Source organism: Peromyscus maniculatus, chromosome 1 (assembly GCF_049852395.1).
Source record: "Peromyscus maniculatus bairdii isolate BWxNUB_F1_BW_parent chromosome 1, HU_Pman_BW_mat_3.1, whole genome shotgun sequence".
NCBI lineage: Eukaryota > Metazoa > Chordata > Mammalia > Rodentia > Cricetidae > Peromyscus > Peromyscus maniculatus.
In genome coordinates this window covers 112837937-112857784 of record NC_134852.1, presented here as the reverse complement: position 1 = coordinate 112857784, position 19848 = coordinate 112837937, and the positions used below count along the sequence as shown (strand labels likewise).

General features: G+C 47.9%; 1 protein-coding gene across 4 annotated transcripts in view; it reads right to left on the bottom strand.

Moving 5' to 3' along the window:
* Clpb (ClpB family mitochondrial disaggregase) overlaps positions 1-19848 on the bottom strand; it is a 127670-nt gene that overhangs the window by 50242 nt on the left and 57580 nt on the right. For all 4 annotated transcript variants that reach the window (XM_006993275.3, XM_015986844.3, XM_076548577.1 and 1 more), the window contains one exon: positions 12485-12613. In XM_006993275.3, coding sequence (XP_006993337.1) covers positions 12485-12613 — 129 coding nt within the window. The remainder of the gene's footprint in view (positions 1-12484; positions 12614-19848) is intronic.

Sequence of the window (19848 nt, the reverse complement as noted above, 5' to 3'; positions counted from 1 at the left end):
AAGATTGTTTATGAGTTGGCGGAGATACCTTGTTCTCCAGGTCGGCCCACCATAACCACAGGGTCTTTATAAAGGGGGGAGAAGGGAAAAGGATGAATGTTAGGGTGATGAAATACGAAAGAAACTCAATGGTTCATTGTTATTTGGAGATGGATGGGCTCCAAAGTATGGAATGAAGGCCTCTAAAAACTGGACAGGGTGAGAGAACAGGTTCTTTGCTAGAGTCTCCAAAAAGGAAGGCATCTCTGAAGACACCTTGATTTTACCCTAGTGAGACCCATTTCAGACTTATTCCCTAAACTGCACGATAACATGCTTGTGGTTTTCTCCCACGGTGGTGGGATCATAAGAAAAGTTACAAGGCCGGCCCTGAGGAGGGCCAGAGATGTGGCAGGGACATACACATCTCTTTCCCACTATGTATCCTCCTTTGATACCCTCCTTTCCTAAAGTGCTGCAGGAAACTTTATATTGTACCTTTTTAAAAGTAAAAATCATTATGGTCAAACACACACACACGTGACAATTACTTCCAAACTATTTTGACTACAAATTTATCCTGGTTGTTTCACCCCAAAGGCCTTCCTTCCGCATTCAAGTCTCCCTAAGGGCCCAGTGGGTGGCCATCTTCCTGTAATCTCTACATGGCATGCAGGCATGCAGGTTCAGGGCTTGTTTTGTTTCTACTTCTCAGAGTAGCTTTGTCTTTCCCCTTTGCCTGCTTGAATGCTGTGAGCCTGGACCTGAGTTTCACCTAAGCCTCAATGCCTGCTGTAAGGCCAGTACAGGCCTTCCACCTCCTTGTCCCCAGTTTTCATGAAGGAAGACAAGAGGAGGGCCTGCATCTCCTCTTTTATTCCCTGTATTGCCTGTGCCCATTTATAAATTAATTTAGTCAAGAAATATTTATTGTCATGTGCTAAGAGCAGGTGAGATGCTGGGAACATAAGCAACCACGCCCATACTCTGCCTTTCGAGAGTATGGTTCAGAGGGAAGGAGATATTTTAGTTCTGAATAAGGGTGATGAAGAAATTAGACAGGATGCTTGAAGAGCACACAGAGAAGCCTAAAACAGAGATGGTGGTGATCAGCTGCAGAAAGAGTTAATAATTGCTGAATAAATATGAAAACTTATATTTGCATGTACTTGGGTAAATTATAAGGCAAATGCTCATTCTGTGTCACAAAATATCATAATGGAAGGTTTGGGTATCACAGGCTAACTTTTAGCATGGGTAAACTGAAGCTCTGTTAAAGGGAAGGACTCAGGTCAGATAGGGTCAGTGTCAGAATGATGTACGTGCCAGACCCCAATGCCCAGTCAGCACTTCCTATCACACAGGGATCCATTACTTCAAAGGGGGGCCCTGAAGGGCTTCTTAGTGGCAAGCACCCTTCTGTTATAATGAAAAGAATTCATTTTCAATATGCAGTTCAGAAAGGAGTGTGTGGCTTAAACTCACAGAGAACATCCTTGCTGGGTTCTTCCCAGGACACAGTCAGGCTTTTGTCCAGAGGAAAGAGCACAGGGATGCTAGAATCAAACTCCTTTTGGGGAGGGAATCTTGGTTCTGGTTCATCTCCAGTCTGCCCTTTTGCTGGTATTCTGTAGGCTCTGACCTTCAATTTGATACCCTCCCTTCCTAAAGTCTTCCAGTCTAAGATACATACCCTAGAGGGGTATGACTAAGCTGGCAAAGCACAGCTGGCCTGGGGAGCTGTTTCCAGGTACAGTGCAGGTAGAGGGCATGGAATGACCTGCCTAGCTAATGCTGACCTCTCCTTCACCCAGGGGAGCCCTGGCTTCCAGCTGCTACTCTTGGCGGTGATGAGCTCATGCCGGATGCCAGCCAGGCTCATCTGAGGACTGCTCGGAGCCCATTAAAGCCTTGATGAAATGCGGGTGCCTGGATGGCAGATGGTTCTGGAAAGCATGGTGACCAGACTCTTGTCTCCAGCTCAGCCACTCACTGATTCCACAGGCCCTGGGGTACAGAAATACCTCATCCTGGGGATGAACAAGAGAAGCTTCATTCTGAGCTGGTTGAGTGCTGAGGGCAAGACTCAGGGTCATGGCGGTCCTACATTACATCTGAGCCAAGATGTGGACTGCAATGATAATACCATAGAACAGTGGTTCTCAACTTGGTGGGTTGTGAGCCCCTTTGTGGTCACAGATCAGATATCCTGAGTATCAGATATTTACATTATAATTCATATCAGTAACAAAATCACAGTTATGAAGAAGCAATGAAATAATTTTATGGTTGGGGGTCACCACAACATGAGGAACTGTATCAAAGGGCCACAGCATTAGAAAGGTTGAGAACCACTGCCATTGAATATCCCTACTTTCCAGTGTCCCTGGATCCATGATTGCTGGTCCCTAAGGGTGACTAATGGCCATCTCTACTCCACAGGGCTGTCTCAAGCTAGATGACAGGCTAGTATCTATATTTTAGATCTCAGCACACATGGATTTGCTTAGAAGACTTTCCTCAGCCCCCCGGACTAGATTAGGTTTCCATTATCCTCTCATAGTATCTTCTACTCTTCTGTAATAGTACTTACAGTATTAGCTAATAACTTAGTAATTATTTGTCTAATGTTTCTACTCTGACAGACTTAAAGCTTTGCAAGGGATGGGGTATGCAATAAATATTTTTTAGATAATAAGATGAAATCATTCAAAATGCCATTAAGAATGAGAGAATGTTTACAGTTAAATTTTTAACAACATTCTTTAAATTTTTTTATTTATGTGTGTCTGTGTCACGTGTGTATAGGTGACTGTGGAAGCCAGAAGAGGCTGTTGGACACCCTGGGCTGGAGTTATAGGTAGTTATGAGCAGTCCAAACTAGGGGCGGGGATGAACTCAGGTCTTCTGCGAGAGCAGCAGGGGCCCTTAGGTGGTGAGCCGCTGTCTCCAGCCTCTCAACAGCACTCTTGAAAAGGAACTGACTTGTATCACTGATGGGTCATCTCATCTCCCATGCTAGCTGAGGAGCTGATTCCAGTTCTCTTGGCTTTCTGACCTGCTTCCAGGCAACCAGTCACCCATCCAAGCCAGTATTGTTCAGTTTGGAATGGCATGGAGAATTTTTTTCTTTTTTAACAGCTTTACTGAAATATAATTTACATGCCATAAAGTTTGCCCATCTAAAGTATACAATTTAATGCTTTTTAGCATACAGACAGTACCATATAACCATCATCATAATCTACTTTAGAATATTTTCATGCAAACCTTATGCCCATTAGCAATCTCTCCCCACTACTTCCCCTAGACAACTGTTAGCACAAAGGTTTTGTATCTGTGCCAAGCAAAAAGAAACTTTTTTTGTTATCAATATGATCTCTTCATTTTATAGATGAAAAAGTGACGCCAGCGAGGTGCTGTGATTACGAGGATGAGACAGTAGCAGAGCTGGGGCGATCACGGTTCCCGGTGCCTGCAGCCTCTGACCTGTCGGCCGCGTAGCAGGATTATGTGTGTCCTGACCCGACTACTTGAGGGCAGAGGCTATCTTATCTTCTGCTCATCTGTCTCCCCTCTCTGCCCAGAGGACCAGTACAGCAGTGATGCTTAATGTGGGGTTCATGAACTAGTATCAGTCAGTGAACTTCATTCACTACCTGTCCTCTACAAGACATTTTCATAGTGATTTTCAGAATCATTTATATGTCTTTGGAAACAAATAAATATGGGCATGCGGTTGGCATTTCGTTTGAAAACATCCCTTTTTTCTAATAGTTCATTCTGATTGCACTTAAGAAAAGTATTATTGTTTCTCAGCAAAATTTTGGCTAAAATCTAGTGTAGAAGATAGTGGTTCGTGGTAAACAGATTAAAACAGAGAAAGTCTTTTGTAGATGGTGTGAGATGCTCTATTTAGATGCACTCCTCCTTTCTTGAGTCCCTTGCTTAGCTCCTTTGCTTGGGCTTACATCAGTGGGGCCATTGGGGTTTTTCAGCTGCACTACTTATGGGCAATGTGCAGCCTTAGCCATCCCAAGAGAATGATCACTTCAGTCTTCCTGTTCAAACCCACCTGCTTGTCCTGCTAGCCATCCTGACTATGGTCCCTTGTCAGTGACTATGAGTCACCTTCCCTATGCTCACTGTGGACTGTCTGTCTAAGAGAGAGGGTTTCTGTGACTGCAGGACGCCATGTGCTGGCAGGAAAAAGACAGATAATAACGACACAAACAGATTTGCAGGTGCCAAATTAAGTGCCATGAGGAGGGCAAAGGAGGATAACAGGATAAAGTGGCATTGGAGCAACTTTTACTAGGATAGCTTGGGAGGTCCCTGAGAAGGGACACTTGAGGTAAGGCCTGAATGATGAGGTGGCCATCCTCTGGAGAAATTGGGAAGGGCCACAATTTGTCTGAGAAACAACGAGGGCTAATGTTTCTGCAGAAGACTGACATAGTAGTGACATGAAGCTGCAGAGGTCTAGGTGACAAAGGGGCTTTTAAGGCTCTGGTAGGGTGTCTAGCCTTTATTGTTGCTTCAATGCTGGGGTCAAAGGTTTTTCTTAAGTAGGAAACTTTTTTGTTGTTGTTGTTTGTTTGGAGTTTTTGTTTTTGTTTTGTTATTCCAGACAAGGTTTCTCTTTGAATCAGACACCCACCTGCCTCTGCCTCCTGAGTGCTGGGATTAAAGGAGTGCGCCACCACTGCCTGGCTGGGGCATGACACATTTAAGGAAAATCCCTTAGGCTGTGATTTGAGGGAGGCCTGAGAGGGACAGGGGTAAACTGTGAGAACAGTCTTCTCAGGGTGGTCCAAGAGAGACGATGGGGCCAGGGACAATCGACAGGACTGACTGAAGTGCTGTCCATGGAGTGGAAGAGAAAAGAGTTCAAGGGTGACTCAGGTAACAGCTGAGATTCAGGACACAAGAGAAGCTGAGGAGGCAGATGGTGGGTGGCAATTACTTCTTGAGAACTTTAGTCATTACAACATGCAAGAAGTAAAATCCATGAGATGGAGGCACATTTTCACACTAATGAAAATGAGAATCTAGGGAAGGAGAAAGAAATAATGCAGGAGAGGAAGGCATGAATGGGGGAGCAGAGTTCTTGAGAAAGTAGGAGGAAAGAAAACCAGAGGCCCTGAAGGGCTGGTCTTAGGGAACATTTTCATTATTGGAGGGAAGGTATCATTCTCAAAGAGGCATGGTGTAGGCAGGCAGGTGGGAACGATGGCAGCAGGGAGGAAGTCCCCTTCTGACCCCAGTCCATCTTCTTTGTGAACTATGAGATGGGAGCGGCTTGGGAGTTCATGGGGGGAGGGGACTTGCAGATCTGAGGAGTGAAAAACAGGCTAAGAAGCTGTCTTGGTCTAGAATGAGAAAGTGATTTTACTCATGAAGTGCAGCGGGACAGCTAGGCACATCCCCATGATGTGAGATTTATGGTCATATATGTGGAGGAGTTCAAGGTAGTGCAGGACTCACAGAGAAAAGAGCAAACAAATAGAAGAGTGCAGTTCAGTGCAGTTTCAAGCTAGGGGTCCTGCCCTGCAAGTCCCTGCCTGTCCTCTTCCAGTCACTCCCACTGTCCTCGAGATGAGCCACCATCCTGACTGCTTACACCACTGACTTGTTTTATCTGCTGTGAACTCTAAGCATGGGCATACAGTTAAGACATGTGACCCACACATGTTGGCAGAGCACAGGTCCATTCGTTCCCACTGCTGTGAGAATTCCACAGTGGATTCCCCTATTTCAAAAGCAGATAAACATTTTGGAAACTTACAAGAGAACCAGAAGTTCAAAGTCATCCTCTGCTACACAGAAAGTTCAGGCCAGCCTGGAACACATTAAGATCGTGCCTCAAAAACCAATCAACCAAACAAAAAAACCTCTACAAAACCTGTCATGTTTCTTCTCTCAATTGTCATGGTTTGCCACTGACTCGACTTCCTTAGCACAAACCCTCCTCAAGCAGCTCTTGCTTTCCATTCTTGCCCTCTGACACCTGGGTCCTAGCTCTTCTAAACTACCTGGATTCTATGAAGAGCAGATTCTGCTTCGTCTTCCATGTTTTTACACATGCCCCCTCTAGTTACTACCCTTGCCAACCTGGGGGCCATACATTCATCCCTTCAGACTTAGAGTAAATACCATCTCTTACACCAGGCTTTCCTTGCCTTATTGGAGATCTGTTTTATGACGGGGTCTCATTGTACAGCCTAGACTGTCTTTGAACTCAATATGTAGTCCTGCTGGTCTCACACATATGATTCTATTGTCTCAGGCCTCCGGGCCACCCCTTTAACTGGCTAGCCTCAAACTCTGGATCCCCCTGCCTCTATCTCCTAAGTGCTGGGATGACAGCTCTCCCACAACATAGCACATTGTCTAGATCTCCACTATCTCAGTCATTGTTAAATGTCTGGTTTTCTAGTAAATGTGAGTTCCTTAAAGGCAACACTCAGGTCTGGATCATATTTATTGGCATGGTGCCTAGGTTGGGCCTGTGACAGGCAAGGTGCTCAGCAAATGTGATGGCTAATTTTTACTATCACCTTGACTAGGCCAAGAAACCCCTAGTAAACTGCTAATGTATCCAGAGATGTGCCTGTGAGCGAGTGTCCAGACAGGATTAGCTAAGGAAGACCTATTCTGAATGTGGGTAATACCATCACGTATACTGGGGCCTGGAAGGAACAAAAGGTCGGGGGAGAAAGGCCACTAGCATAGTCTCCCTCCCTCTTCTGTCTTCCGTCCTTCCTCCATGCTGCTTCGCCACACCTTCCCCACCACGATGGTCTAAAACCTCTGAAACTGTGAGCAAAGTGACTCCCTCTCTTTTTTTTTTTTTTTTTTTTTTTTTTGGTTTTTCAAGACAGGGTTTCTCTGTGTAGCTTTGCGCCTTTCCTGGAGCTCACTTGGTAGCCCAGGCTGGCCTCGAACTCACAGAGATCCGCCTGCCTCCGCCTCCCGAGTGCTGGGATTAAAGGCGTGCGCCACCAACGCCCGGCTTGTGACTCCCTCTCTTTAATAGTTATACTGGGTATTTTGTCACAGCAATAAAAAGTTTGACTACTATAGCAAACGAATGATAAACGATAGAAGGGACTTGACCAGAGGCTACCCATAACACCAGGGCTGGGAGAGGTCCTTGAGATCAGCTTTGGTAGCCGCTCTAGTTTTTGGAGAGTGAGAAAGGGTTTGCACAAAGGAGAACTTGCAGCTGGCAGAACCAGAACTTCTGATCCTTCTCTGCACTGCTGGGTGTGAAGTTTCAACAGAGAGCAGACAGCCCCGGGCAAAGAAAGCTGCCGGTGCAACATCTGCTGGTGCAGACAGATGGACAGACAGTGAAGTGGAACAAGAAACGGGACACTGAGCTTTGGTCCTGATGACGGGCTGACGACAGGCTGCTACCGGGAGGACGGCAGCACTAGAACGGCCCTCTGCCTCAGGCAGGCTGCAGAACTTAGGGACTCAGTGGGCGCTGGCAGGTTAACACCGGACAGTCAGCCAGGCACTCAGAGAAGGGGTCAAAGAGGAACCTTCAAAGCGGGAAGGGAGGCCTGAAGGAGGCCCGGGAGGGTGGATTAGGTTTCAGAAGGGCTACGCATTTCTGAGGCAAGGAGCACCAGTGATGAAACAGGAAGCAGTGGGAAGAAGAGACAGAGACAGGGGTGGCTCAGATGGGAGGCAGCTCTGAGAGTGGGCGGGTCAGGAAGCCACGCAGGGCTTGAGGTCTGTTAGTGCATCCAAAAATGTACTCAGTAGTATGTCAGCGTGTAGCTGAAGAGGTGGAGAGGAAAGGCTAGATGCTCTCCTGGTGTACACTCTACCTTAGTTTAGTAAGTGATGCTGGTCCCTGGTCCCAGGGAAGATGGCAGCAGGAAGGCGGCCTGGGGACTGGCGATTGGCCGGTGGAAAGGCAGCCAGCAGCCTGAGCAGCCTCAGTGGGACACAGGACAGAGGAAGTGCAGGAGTAGAGGGCAGCACTGGAAACACTGATGGGTGCTAGAGGCGGGCAGGAAGAGCAGCCGAGTGTCAGGCTGGTGAAAGATGATGTTATCACCTCTCCCAAGAGTGGCATTTACCTTGTACCATTTAGATGCCTCCAAGAAAAGTGAGCTCCTTGTATACAATGAATGTCTCGGGGCTTTAGGGCTATTTCTTTGAAGGAACTGAGTCAAAAATCCACCATGATTAGAGGTATGCTCTAGGCAGATAGAGCTGGCCATGTGAGCACATTTCTGAGAGGAAAGTGTTAATGCAGCTTAACAGCCCTGGGTGTACTGAGACAGGCAGCGGCAGCCACCTCTCTGTGACTTCTCTTTCCAGTCACAGTGTCCACCTGTCCTCCTCCATCTTTTCATGTACTTGCAAAGTCAAGTATGGAAGCAGAGCCTTCCTGTTCTGAGCAAACAACAAACAGAGGCAGCAGCATCAAGGATGAAACATACACACTGTCAGTATACTCTTATACCACAGTAACAGAAGATGGACACCAGCTAATTCGAATCCCTATAAGAGAACTCTCTTCCCATTACTCTTCCTGGAAAGGGGGATCAGCCTCTTCTCCAGGAGTCTCCCTGTAACTTACTCCACCGCCCTGCTCAGTGACAAGAAGGCATTTTCCTCCTTCACTTCCACGGAGCCCCTTGTTCAATCTCCTGCCAGAGCAGCCACCCGACTGCCATGGCCTTGTTTACACATCTGTCAGCACGAGAGTCTCAGGGTCAGAGACACTGCCTGATCCTTAAGATGTCCCGAGGGTCATGATCTCAGAGACAGTACCATATGATGTAACAGAGACATGCTTTAAAGCCCAGTCTGTCTCCACAGCATGCACCTTTTCACAGTTATGGGGTCTCTTGAAGCAGAAAAATGATCGTGAGCAGTCTGCAGTAAGCTCTGGGACAACACTGTACAAGTTCACAGGAGGAAGTACCCGAATAGGTGGACAAGTAGGAAAGACTTCCCAAGAGAGGGAGGTGTCTGAGTATCTGGGTGATAAGTGAGGAAATGTAACAGTACTCTAGGCAGCATGGGGATGTTGAAGGCAGAGATAGAGTTAAGAGACAACTGCCCACATACAGAGTGGGATTCTGTACCTAAGTCATAACAATAACTGCTACAGACAATAGAAACATGTTTGTCTTTCAGTGTGGATCTGAGCATTTACACAGGCACATAAAAACATTTACATATACATCATGAAAGCAGAAGTGAGACTGAGGGAATGGAGCAACTATTAGGATAGCAGAAGGGAGGGAGGGAGAAGGGCATGGGGGGGAACTATGATCAAAGCACACGATACTTGAAATCCACTATTATATACAATGAGTATACCCCTCCCCCCAAAAAAGGTAACTACTTGTCACAGAGCGTCTACCATGTGTCTGCTAGGGACTCTGACACCTAGTATTGATCTCCACATACTCCTATGAAGGCGGTGTCTGTTGACATAAAACAACCAAGGCTGGGAGAGTTAGGATAACCTGTCGGTTATTGGAAAGTGGATCCCAACCCAGATTAGCTGATTCTTAAACCTGCTGTGTCTCGTCCACTACTCCATGCTGCCTCCTACAGGCTGGAGGGTGTCCACATCCTCAGCTTGATGTTGCCTGAGCCTCTTCACAGCTCAGAGAGCAAGAGCGGTTGCTCCCTCTACCCCTAAGTGTAGATCCAGGAACGTAAATCCCTGCAGCCCTTGTGAGCAGACGGTCTTTGTGCCTAGGCCTGCCTTGGGTCTTGCAGAGACCCTCCCTCTGTGTTGCTACAGCGCTACAGTAAAGCTGGTGGCCAGAGCACTCTGATAAAGCTGATGGGCAGGAAGGCAGACCCTTTGGAAAAGGTCAGCAGAGGTCAAAGACTGGAAATGTCACAGACAACAGCCCCGAGGACAAGAGAGCAGGATCCTGCCTCTTGGTTGGCTGCTCACACACACTGGTAGACTAAGGGAGGTCAAGAAGGGGAGAGGGGTCAGAAGCTGGCAGGCCTGCAGGCCCTGAGTGACAGCAACGTGTTCAGGTCTAGAAGGGAGAAACAAGTGGGCTAATGGTTTTGGCCCTCGAGGCTGGGAAACTGGGGCAGGGGTATAAATGGATGACTCCTAAAAAGGCAGGTGGGAGAAACGCAAAGGTGGGGGCTCAGGGCATCCGTTCCAAGTCACCGGGCAGGAAAGCATGTCCCTGAAATAGCTCAAAGGGCTAGCCTTGGCCTGGGGGGTAAGGGTGGAGGGAGCCTCATAAAAGGCCCTCGCCTCCTCATTCTGAAGGTGTTCGATCTGGAAGAGGAGCGTGGCAAGCTCCTTGCAGAGTGAACCCTGACTGGTTGGTGGCTGGGGGAAGCAGGGATATGAGCCAGAAACAATGACTGGGCATATTGATTTTAAGGCACGAAGAGAGAAGGCCCACAGTGCACGCTCTGATGCCCAGCTCCAAATGTCTCACCAGAGGGCTTTCCGAAGGACAGAGTCAGAGCAGCCTCTGCGGGGAGTAGTCCTTACTCAGTCGCCCCAGGCAGTCGCCACACTGCAGAGCAGTTTTGCCAGTTACAGTTACGGACCAAGGCATGTTTTGGGGCTGGCCCCTTCAAAGCTGAGGGTACAAGCGAGGTCTGGTTACGAAACCAGTGTGCCTATGGCTGACAGGAGATGGTAAGACTGGGTTCCTGCGATGTGTCCCAAATCCAAGGACATGACATGGGCTGGAAGATAATTGGAATCCTGGACCTGGAAGGTAAAGGCTCTGGGACAGAATGAACTTCCTGTGAAGGCCGAGTGTAGAAAAAGTAGTTAGGTCGAAGCCGGGCGTTGGTGGCGCACGCCTTTAATCCCAGCACTCGGGAGGCAGAGCCAGGCGGATCTCTGTGAGTTCGAGGCCAGCCTGGGCTACCAAGTGAGCTCCAGGAACGGCACAAAGCTACACAGAGAAACCCTGTCTCGAAAAACCAAAAAAAAAAAAAAGAAAGTAGTTAGGTCGAAAACAGTGGACAGTCGGTAGAAGATACAAAGCGATCACAGCTCATAAAAAGGTGTTCCCACCAGTCATTGAGAAGCAAAATGGAATGGACTACCCGAGGAAGAAGTAGGATCCCTCAGCCCCTGATAGAATCCAGTGACCCAGAGGGCCTCAAAGGAATTGTCTAGTTCTTTCAGTTCCCATGGCAAATGAATCCTGACATGGAGGACCCAAGGTTCCAGCCCCCAAAACGGGGGTCTCTGGCCTTCACGAAGCAGCAGGGAATGAGTGAATAGGTATTCTTTCGCCATTATCTCAGGCAGGGATCTGGGTCCCCCACATGCTGCCTCCACTCTTCTAGAAGCTGGATGGGGAGAAGGGGAACTAAGAAGGGGATGGCTGTCTAAAGGTGTCTGGCAGTGAACTCTGTACCAAACTTGGCTAGGATCAGCCCAGCTGGAGTCGGGTGCAGTTTCATTACAAACTGACACTCTTGAAAGGGAGGACATCCATCGTTCAGTGGATAGTTACAGAACACTCACTCTGTGCCAAGAACGCTGTACTAGTGATACTTAAGTCAACAAGGTCTCCACTCTCAGGGGGCAAGTCAAGTGAGAAGCCCTCTGTTTTGTTATTGCTGCTAGTTTTGGAGATAGGATCTCAGTTATGAACTCAGGTTGGCCTGGAATTCACTAGGAAGCCCAGGTTGCCCTCAGACTTAAAATCCATCTGTCCAGCCATGCGAGCACAAGTATGAATGTGAAGAGGACACCAGGCTCAGGGCAATAAAGAGGCCCAAGTGAGACTGCAGTGGGGCCGAGATCCAGGAGATCGGCTTTGTGACGGGGTAGCAGGGCTTAACACAACTTCCCTCGACCCCCTGGTCCTGCTCTGGAGGTCACGGGAGAGAGAGAGGGTACTTTTGGCAAGAGCTGTTAATGAAGAAACTCACACTGTGGCTGAAGAAACAGCTCAGCAATTAAGAGAACTTTCTGCTCTTCCCAAGGACCCAAGTTCAATTCCTAGTACCCATGTTGCTTCTGTAACTCCAGCTCCAGGAAGATCCAATGCCTTTCACCTCTGAGGATACCTGCACTCAGGTGCACATATCTTCTCCACATAATAAAAAAAAAATGTTTTATAAAAACCTCACAGCTTGAGCAAGCCAGGGGGAAAAACCAGTACATAACCCTCCTCTGTGGCCTCTGGTTCAGTTCTGTCTCCAGGTTCCTGCCTTGAGTTCTGGCTTCCTTCAATGATGGACTGTAACTTGTAAACCAAATCACGCCCCCCCCACAACGCCCCCCCCCAAAAAAAACCCAAAAACCCTCAGAGCTTACCACAGTCAGGGTGGAGGATCTCCCCACCCCACAACACACACACACACTCACCAAAGAACATACACCAACCACCAGCGGGCAAATCACACACTGACACTATTATTCTTGGGCAACATGACCACTCCCTTAGCTCCAGCAGAGTGACAGGGTGCTAGAAGTGTGGATCACTCTCCCCGGCCAACCACAACCCACAGCTCTCACCTCCATCCAGCAGCTCCTTGACGACGCGGTAGTCGTCAGCCAGGACAGCATAGTGCAGGGCTGTGCAGCCCTTGAAGCTGGCACGGTTGTTTAGCCGGTTGTTGAAGTCATCCTCTCGAGTGACTAGGACTGAGGGACCAAAAGAAAAAACAACAACCCGTTAACAACAAATGAGTCTATGCATGCTCATTTTTTTCTCTCTCCTTTCCCTACCTCCATCTCCCTTTAGTGTGTGTGTGTGTGTGTGTGTGTGTGTGTGTGTGTGTGTGTGTGTGTGTGTGTGTGTGTGTTGACAGGGTCCCACTATGAAGAGCAGGCTAGCTCAGAACTAGCAGAGATCTGCCTGCCTTTACCTCTCAGTGCTGGGACTAAAGTGTGTACCATCACCTTTGGCTCTTCTGGGCCTTTTTTTTTTTTTTTTTTTTCCTGAGACAGGGTATCACTATGTAGACCAGGCTGGCCTTGAACTCAGAGACCCAACTGCTTCTGCTTCCCGAGTGCTGGGATTAAAGGCGTGCGCTGCCACACCTGCTCTCTTTGGTTTTTTTAGACAGTGTCACTATGTAGCCCTGGCTGGCCTTCAACTTGCCAGGCTACCCCTGACTCTCTCTCCCATGTGCTGGGATTCCAGGTGTGAGCCACTATGTCCAGCTTCATCTGTCTTTTGATTTTTTCATGTTTTTTTGGAGTAATGCTTCTCTCTATGTACCTCAGGTTAGTCATTTTGTTTCAGCTGCGAGTGCCTGGCTTTTCAGAATTTTAATTTATCGACGTACTTCTGAACACTGTCGTACCTACACTGTGTGCCTGGTCACCTGGGCTGGGCAAGAAGAGGTAAAACAGTCTGGTTTGTTTCATGAATGTTGACTGACATCTACGATTCATTCTGGGGACAAGAAATGAATCATTACAGTCCCTGACCTAAGCTGACTGAAGATAATAAACAGATGTGTAGAATGTTGTTGCAGATAAATCCTCTATGTTGTGGTACAATGGAATGAGACAGAAAGCCAGGAGACAGTTGAACTCAGCTTGAGCATAAAGAAAAGGTTCCTAGAATATTGGGCAATTCAAAGGATGAGGAATCCAGGTGATTAAAAAAAAGGTGGGGGTGGGGTGGTAGAGCCAGGGAAGGGGGGTGGGATGGCAGGACCAGGGAAGGGGGGTGGGATGGTAGAGCCAGGGAAGGAGGTGGGATGGTAGAGCCAGGGAAGGGGGTGGGATGGTAGAGCCAGGGGAGGGGGTGGGGTGGCAGGACCAGGGAAGGAGGTGGGATGGTAGAGCCAGGGAAGGGGGTGGGGTGGCAGGACCAGGGAAGGGGGTGGGATGGTAGAGCCAGGGAAGGGGGTGGGGTGGCAGGACCAGGGAAGGGGGTGGGATGGTAGAGCCAGGGAAGGGGGTGGGATGGTAGAGCCAGGGAAAGGGGTGGGGCAAGAGGCTGTTCTGTACAGAAGAGCCACACACTTCTATTGCTTACAATTCAGTAAGTAACTTAAATTTGATTTACAAAGTCAGGTAAAAATTGAAACTATAGAAGAGTACAAAGAAGAAAAAGGAACTAATATCTCAGCAACTTGAGAAGGAACACATAATATTTTGGTCTAGTTCTTCAGGGATTGCATATTGTACCTGGGTGTGCATTCTCTACAAAGTCAGAATTTATTGTGTCTGTAATTTGCTTTTTTGTCTGTTTTGGTGGCACTCAATGTTGAACTTGGTGTTGAATACATCCTTGTGCTTGACAGACAGAGTTCTACCACTAAGCTCCGTCCCAGGCCCTGAAATCTGATTTTTACCCTTAATAACTATCTGTAAACATTTTCTGAAAGTTGGGGATAGACATTTCACATGAACAGAACCTGCAAACCCTCAGGCTTACTTTAGTCCTACTATTCATGTTCCCTTTCTTTTCTGTTTCCTGTTGTATTAAAATAAAACCTGAAACTGGTCCCACTTTTTAAGAGCCCTGGGTCGGTGGACATACATGTATCTGCTTATGAGATGGGCTCTGGCTTATGCTGCTGCCCAGACCCTTTTAGACTGGCTAATAGACTAGAAGGTTCCACCCCTCTGGGACACTGCCTGGGAGGCAAGGCCCCACCCACAGAGCAGTTTCTAGCCTGCTTGGGTGATGAGGTTTGTGTTTCCCTCATGTGGACACTACCCGGAACCCAGTTTTCTCTAATGCTATCTCCTGAGTTCAGTTTGTTGGGCAGATCTAGGATCTAGGGCCAGCCTCCCCGTATCACAGCTCTCCCATGCGCTGGCACTAATCCTGTAAAGGGCAGGCTCCTCTTGCCTCTTGAGGGATAAAAGGGTGGGTACAAGGCAAAATGTGACCTTGCCTAGATAGCAGCACCAGGCAATCATTCCTACGCCATTCTTTCTGAACCTTTCAGAAGGACTGAATGTGTGCCCCCTCTTGTAACACTGAGGATGCTCTCGAAAGCTCTGAAAGTCAGAAGGCTGTTCAGTCCAGTCCCATTTTTCAGACAAGAACGTGGAAGCTCAGCTCACTCGGCTTGGCTTGTTAATGGAGTGTGAGGAGCTCAGAGGCTGGGGTGGACGGACTGCTTCAGTCTAGTAGTCAGACTCACCAGCGGTCAGAACCAGAACCAGAACCAGGGTGAGTTCTCGTTCTCTCCGCAATGCGTCAATGAAAGAACCCAGCCCAGACAGAGAAGCAGAGCCCGGATGTTGGACCAGTCTTAGCCCCTTGCATTCTCTCCGTTTCTTGCTCTGACAACACTGTAACGCATTCAGTGGAAGCTGGCCTCACCATATGACAGCCTGAAGTGTGTAGCCAGCTCCCTAACAAGCTAGCTTGGGTGGAAGCACTTCAAAACTTTGGCCAAAATGAAGATGGTGGAACTCAGAGCTGGAGACCAGACCACACTGCTGACCCTACAGTATTATGTGACCTCCTCCTGGGCACCAACAACGGGAAGAAAGTTTGTGAGCAGCTAGGGTTCGATTAGCCTCTGGGCACATGAGGGGGCAGGGTCTGGAGTAGCCTGGCCTCTGGGCACAACTGAGGATGGGTATCTAGATTAGCCTGGCCTCTGGGCACATCTGAGGGTGGGTATCTAGATTAGCCTGGCCTCTGGGCACACCGGAGGGATTATCTAGATTAGCCTGGCCTCTGGGCACACCTGAGGGTGGGTATCTAGATTAGCCTGGCCTCTGGGCACACCTGAGGGATTATCTAGATTAGCCTGGCCTCTGGGCACACCTGAGGATGGGTATCTAGATTAGCCTGGCCTCTGGGCACACCTGAGGGTGGTTATCGAGGTTAGCCTGGCCTCTGGGCACACCTGAGGGTGGGTATCTAGGTTAGCCTGGCCTCTGGGCACACCTGAGGGTGGGTATCTAGATTAGCCTGGCCTCTGGGCACACCTGAGGATGGGTATCTAGATTAGCCTGGCCTCTGGGCACACCTGAGGGTGGGTATCTAGGTTAGCCTGGCCTCTGGGCACACCTAAGGGATTATCTAGATTAGCCTGGCCTCTGGCATATCTGAGGAGTCACCTATATTAGCGTAGCCTCTGGGTGTGTGTAATGGTGTCTGTGCTTTTCCTGTTCAAGCCCTTTAGGAGCTCAATCAGAGCTCCAACCCTTAGTCACAAATCATGCTAGTTACTCACTCTTAGTTATCACATCATACTGGGGACCTTGTTTCTAGCCCACTGCAGATTAGGAGAAGGAAATAAGGCTGGGGAGGACACTTCAGAGTCAAGCAGATTGATCACAATCCAACACTGGCCAGGCAGAGAGGGAAAAGAACAGGACAATGAAAAGCTGAAAAAGGATTCCAAGCACAGCACCTCAGCAGGCCCTAAGGGCATCTCTGAACTGCCACACAGGACATTAACTGCTGGCTATAATGATAAACCTGAAGAAAAGTGATAGTTGGCTCAAGAAAGCAAGAAGGGTATAATCCATTTTACAAAGAAAACCCATCATTCATTCAGCAAACAAGTGTAATGAGCACCCGTGCGTGGTGGTAGCTTCTGGAGATGCAATAATGAATGAATAGGGCAATCTCGGATGTTAGGAATCAACTGTCTGAATTGAGAATCAAAGCGGGAAAGTGTTTTCACAAGTATGATGACAAGGCTATGCATACAAGGTGCTTGTAAGCAGGTGACTTCAAGGAACACAGAGGAGACGACTTCAGGTGAATGTCAGCAGAGGACCAGTATCACAGCCCAGGGATAAGCACTGTTCCTCAAGTGTCCTGCTCACCTGAGGTCTCACCTCACTATTGCCTTCCTAATGCTCCTTCTTACCCTGAAAATGCTATTCCAGCTGAACCCCACCCATCCCTCTTGGCTGGCTAACTCCTTTCTAGGTCTCTAACAAAGGGTCACTTTGTCCGGAGGTCCTTCCTGAGTGAAGGTAGGTATTACTCCTGAGGGCTCCTCCAGCATCTCCTCCCTCTCCCAAAGGCACTCCAGGGTGAGCACCTGTTCGTGCCTGTGCTTCCCTGCTAGCTGGAGGCTAGACACTGTGTCTACTTTCTTCACTACATATACTCTGCACTGCAGTCCAGAAGACAGCACAGCCGGCCCAAACTGCTTGACAGATGCTTGTCGAATCAGCAAGGAGATATAAACTGAGTGCCTCTTTTATCAAAGTCGAAAATCTAAAATACTCTGAAATCCAAAACTTTTTTATTCCAAAACCTTTTTCTGTGCTGGCGCCATTCTGATTTTGGTTGGGCTGGTGACACATGGGAAGCAGAGGCAGGAGGGTTACAAATTTGCAGCTATCCTCACTACACACAAGGACCTTATCTCAAGAAATGTCCTGATATTGGAGCATCTGGAGTTCATATTTTTGGATTAGAGGTGTTCAACCAATAAAACCTATATACAAATATTCCAAATTTCAAACAAACTCCTAAATCTGAAATTCTTCTGGTGCCAAGCGTTTTGGATAGCTATATTTAACATTGCACACAATTAAAGTCTAGATATTTGTTTGTGGAAAACAGTGACAACATCTACAAGCAAATGTTTAGTGAAGGCCGCAGAGAATGGCTGGCAACTGAGCAAGCTCTGGGGCCAGACACTGGTGTCTGAATCCTGGATTGACTGTGCAGGTTCACACGGTTTGCTTGAACTCTCTGTGCCAAACCCCTGTCTGTCATGGAAAGACAGAACAGGAACCTCTTGGTGGGCTGCTCCGGGTGTGGTAATGCAGCATCTGGTGTCAGTGTCAGTCATCATCATTTCTATTTAGTCTCTTAGAAAGGCACAGGAGCAGGACACTGCAGGTGTGAGGTAACAAGCACCCTGTTCTGCACAGTGTCACTCAGCAGTGTCTGCTTAGAGTTCTGCAATGCTGGTGCCCTCCAGAGTCAGCAAAGATCACTTCAGAACTGCCCTGTGAGCTCTAAGTTTACGGTCCCTTTCATAGGGGAACCCTGATGTTCAGCAGAGTGACATTCGGTGGCAAGCAGGAATCTTCCAGTTCAGCAGGGCCCATTCTGTGCTTGGCACGAAGCTTTCTCTACACTGCCCAGTGTTAGCAGCCCGAGTCCCCACAGGCTCATATTTGAATGTTAGGTCCCTAGCTGGTAGAACAATTTTGGGAAGGATTAGGAGGTATGATCTTTGGGAGAAGGCGTGTCCCTGGGGGTGGGCTCTGAGGTTTCAAAAGCCCATGCCTGGCCCAGTCTCTTTATCTCCGTCTCCAACCTGTAGCTAAAATGTAAGCTCTCGGCTACGGCTCCAGTGCCACGCCTGCTGGTCTGCTGTCATGCTTCTTGCCATGTAATCTCAATCTCTCTCTCTCTCTCTCTCTCTCTCTCTCTCTCTCTCTCTCTCTCTCTCTCTCTCTCTCTCTCTCCCTCCCTCCCTCCCTCCCTCCCTCCCTCCCTCCCTCCCTTTCTCCTCTCTCTCTCTCTCTCTCTCTCTCTCTCTCACACGCACCCCCCCCCCCACCGAAACTGTAAGCAAGCCCTCAATTAAATAATGCTTTGTTTTGTTTTTGCCTTGGTTGTGGTATTTCTTCATAGGAACAGAAAAGTAACTAAGACACAGCCCCACTGCTAACTGCTAAAAAGGCCCAATCCTGAGATCTCCCTTTTCTTAAGCCATAAAAGACGGATGGAGGTAGAAAGGGGGTGGAGAACAGGAACAAGACCCCCCACCCCCACGGCCCCCGAGAGTAAGCAAAGTCATCCAAGGGAGCATCCAAGCCTGTCTCACCAGCTGGCCACCAAGGTGGTCTTCTGAGACCCAGCATTTAAGGCTGGCCTCTAGCCAGCGAACCATCTCCTTCTTAACAAAGACATCTTCCCACCTGTCTCCAGCACAGGGGGTGGCAGGCTCCTCTCCCAGAAGCTTTCCCCGTCTCTGTGGGAGGTCCCACACCCCTCTGGCTACAGGAGGAGGGACAGCCACTATTCTGCTCACTTCTGCCTGTCAATGTTAGAAGTCTATGACTCGGGTCCACAGCCAGGGCCCTGGAGTCAGCAGCAGTCAGAGTCCCAATGGCCTCCATGTAGCTCTGGATGCTTCTCAGCACCACTCAAACCCACAGCCCTACCTCCCATGTTGAGAAACATTTAAAGTGAAGATGTCACACAGTCTGCCATTCTTAGCTTTGTCATGTGCTAAGTACTATGTAAAATGGGTATGACAAACAATAATTTGAGGAATACTGAATAGTTAGTGCTTATTGTACGGAAATACCAATGCTTACAATTAATTATAAGTCTATAATTTTATTATAATATAAAATAATTATATCTTTTTTTAAAGATATAATTCTTAAAATAAAATCTGACATCGATTAGGGGTGTCAATATGTGCCTCAAGTGGTACACAGCACTCAGGAGCAGAGGCAGGTCTATATCTGAGTTCAAGGCCAGTCTAGTCTACATAGTGAGTTCTAGGCCAGTCAGAGCTCCAACAGGAGACCCTATTTCCAGTAAACAAACAAATAGACAAATAAATAACACAAAGATTTATGGCCATGTATTCATAAAAACCCAAAGGTAGAAAGAATATAGCATCCATCAACTGATGAACAGATAAACAGTATATAATAGAATACTATTCAGCCATAAAAAGGAATGAAGTAATGATATGTGCCACAATATGCATGAAACATAATGCTAAGTAAAGAAGTTAGTCACAAATGACCAGATGGCCTATGGTTCCACGCACACAGAAACGTCCATTTTAGGCAATCTATAGAGACAAGGTAGATCATTAGTTGCCAGAGACTTGCAAGCAAATGGAGAATAATGGAGAATAACTGATAATGCATATGAGGTTTTTCTATGATCTGATGAAAATGTCCTAAAATGGATTGGGATGTTGTATAACTCTTGTGAATAAAAATAAATCACT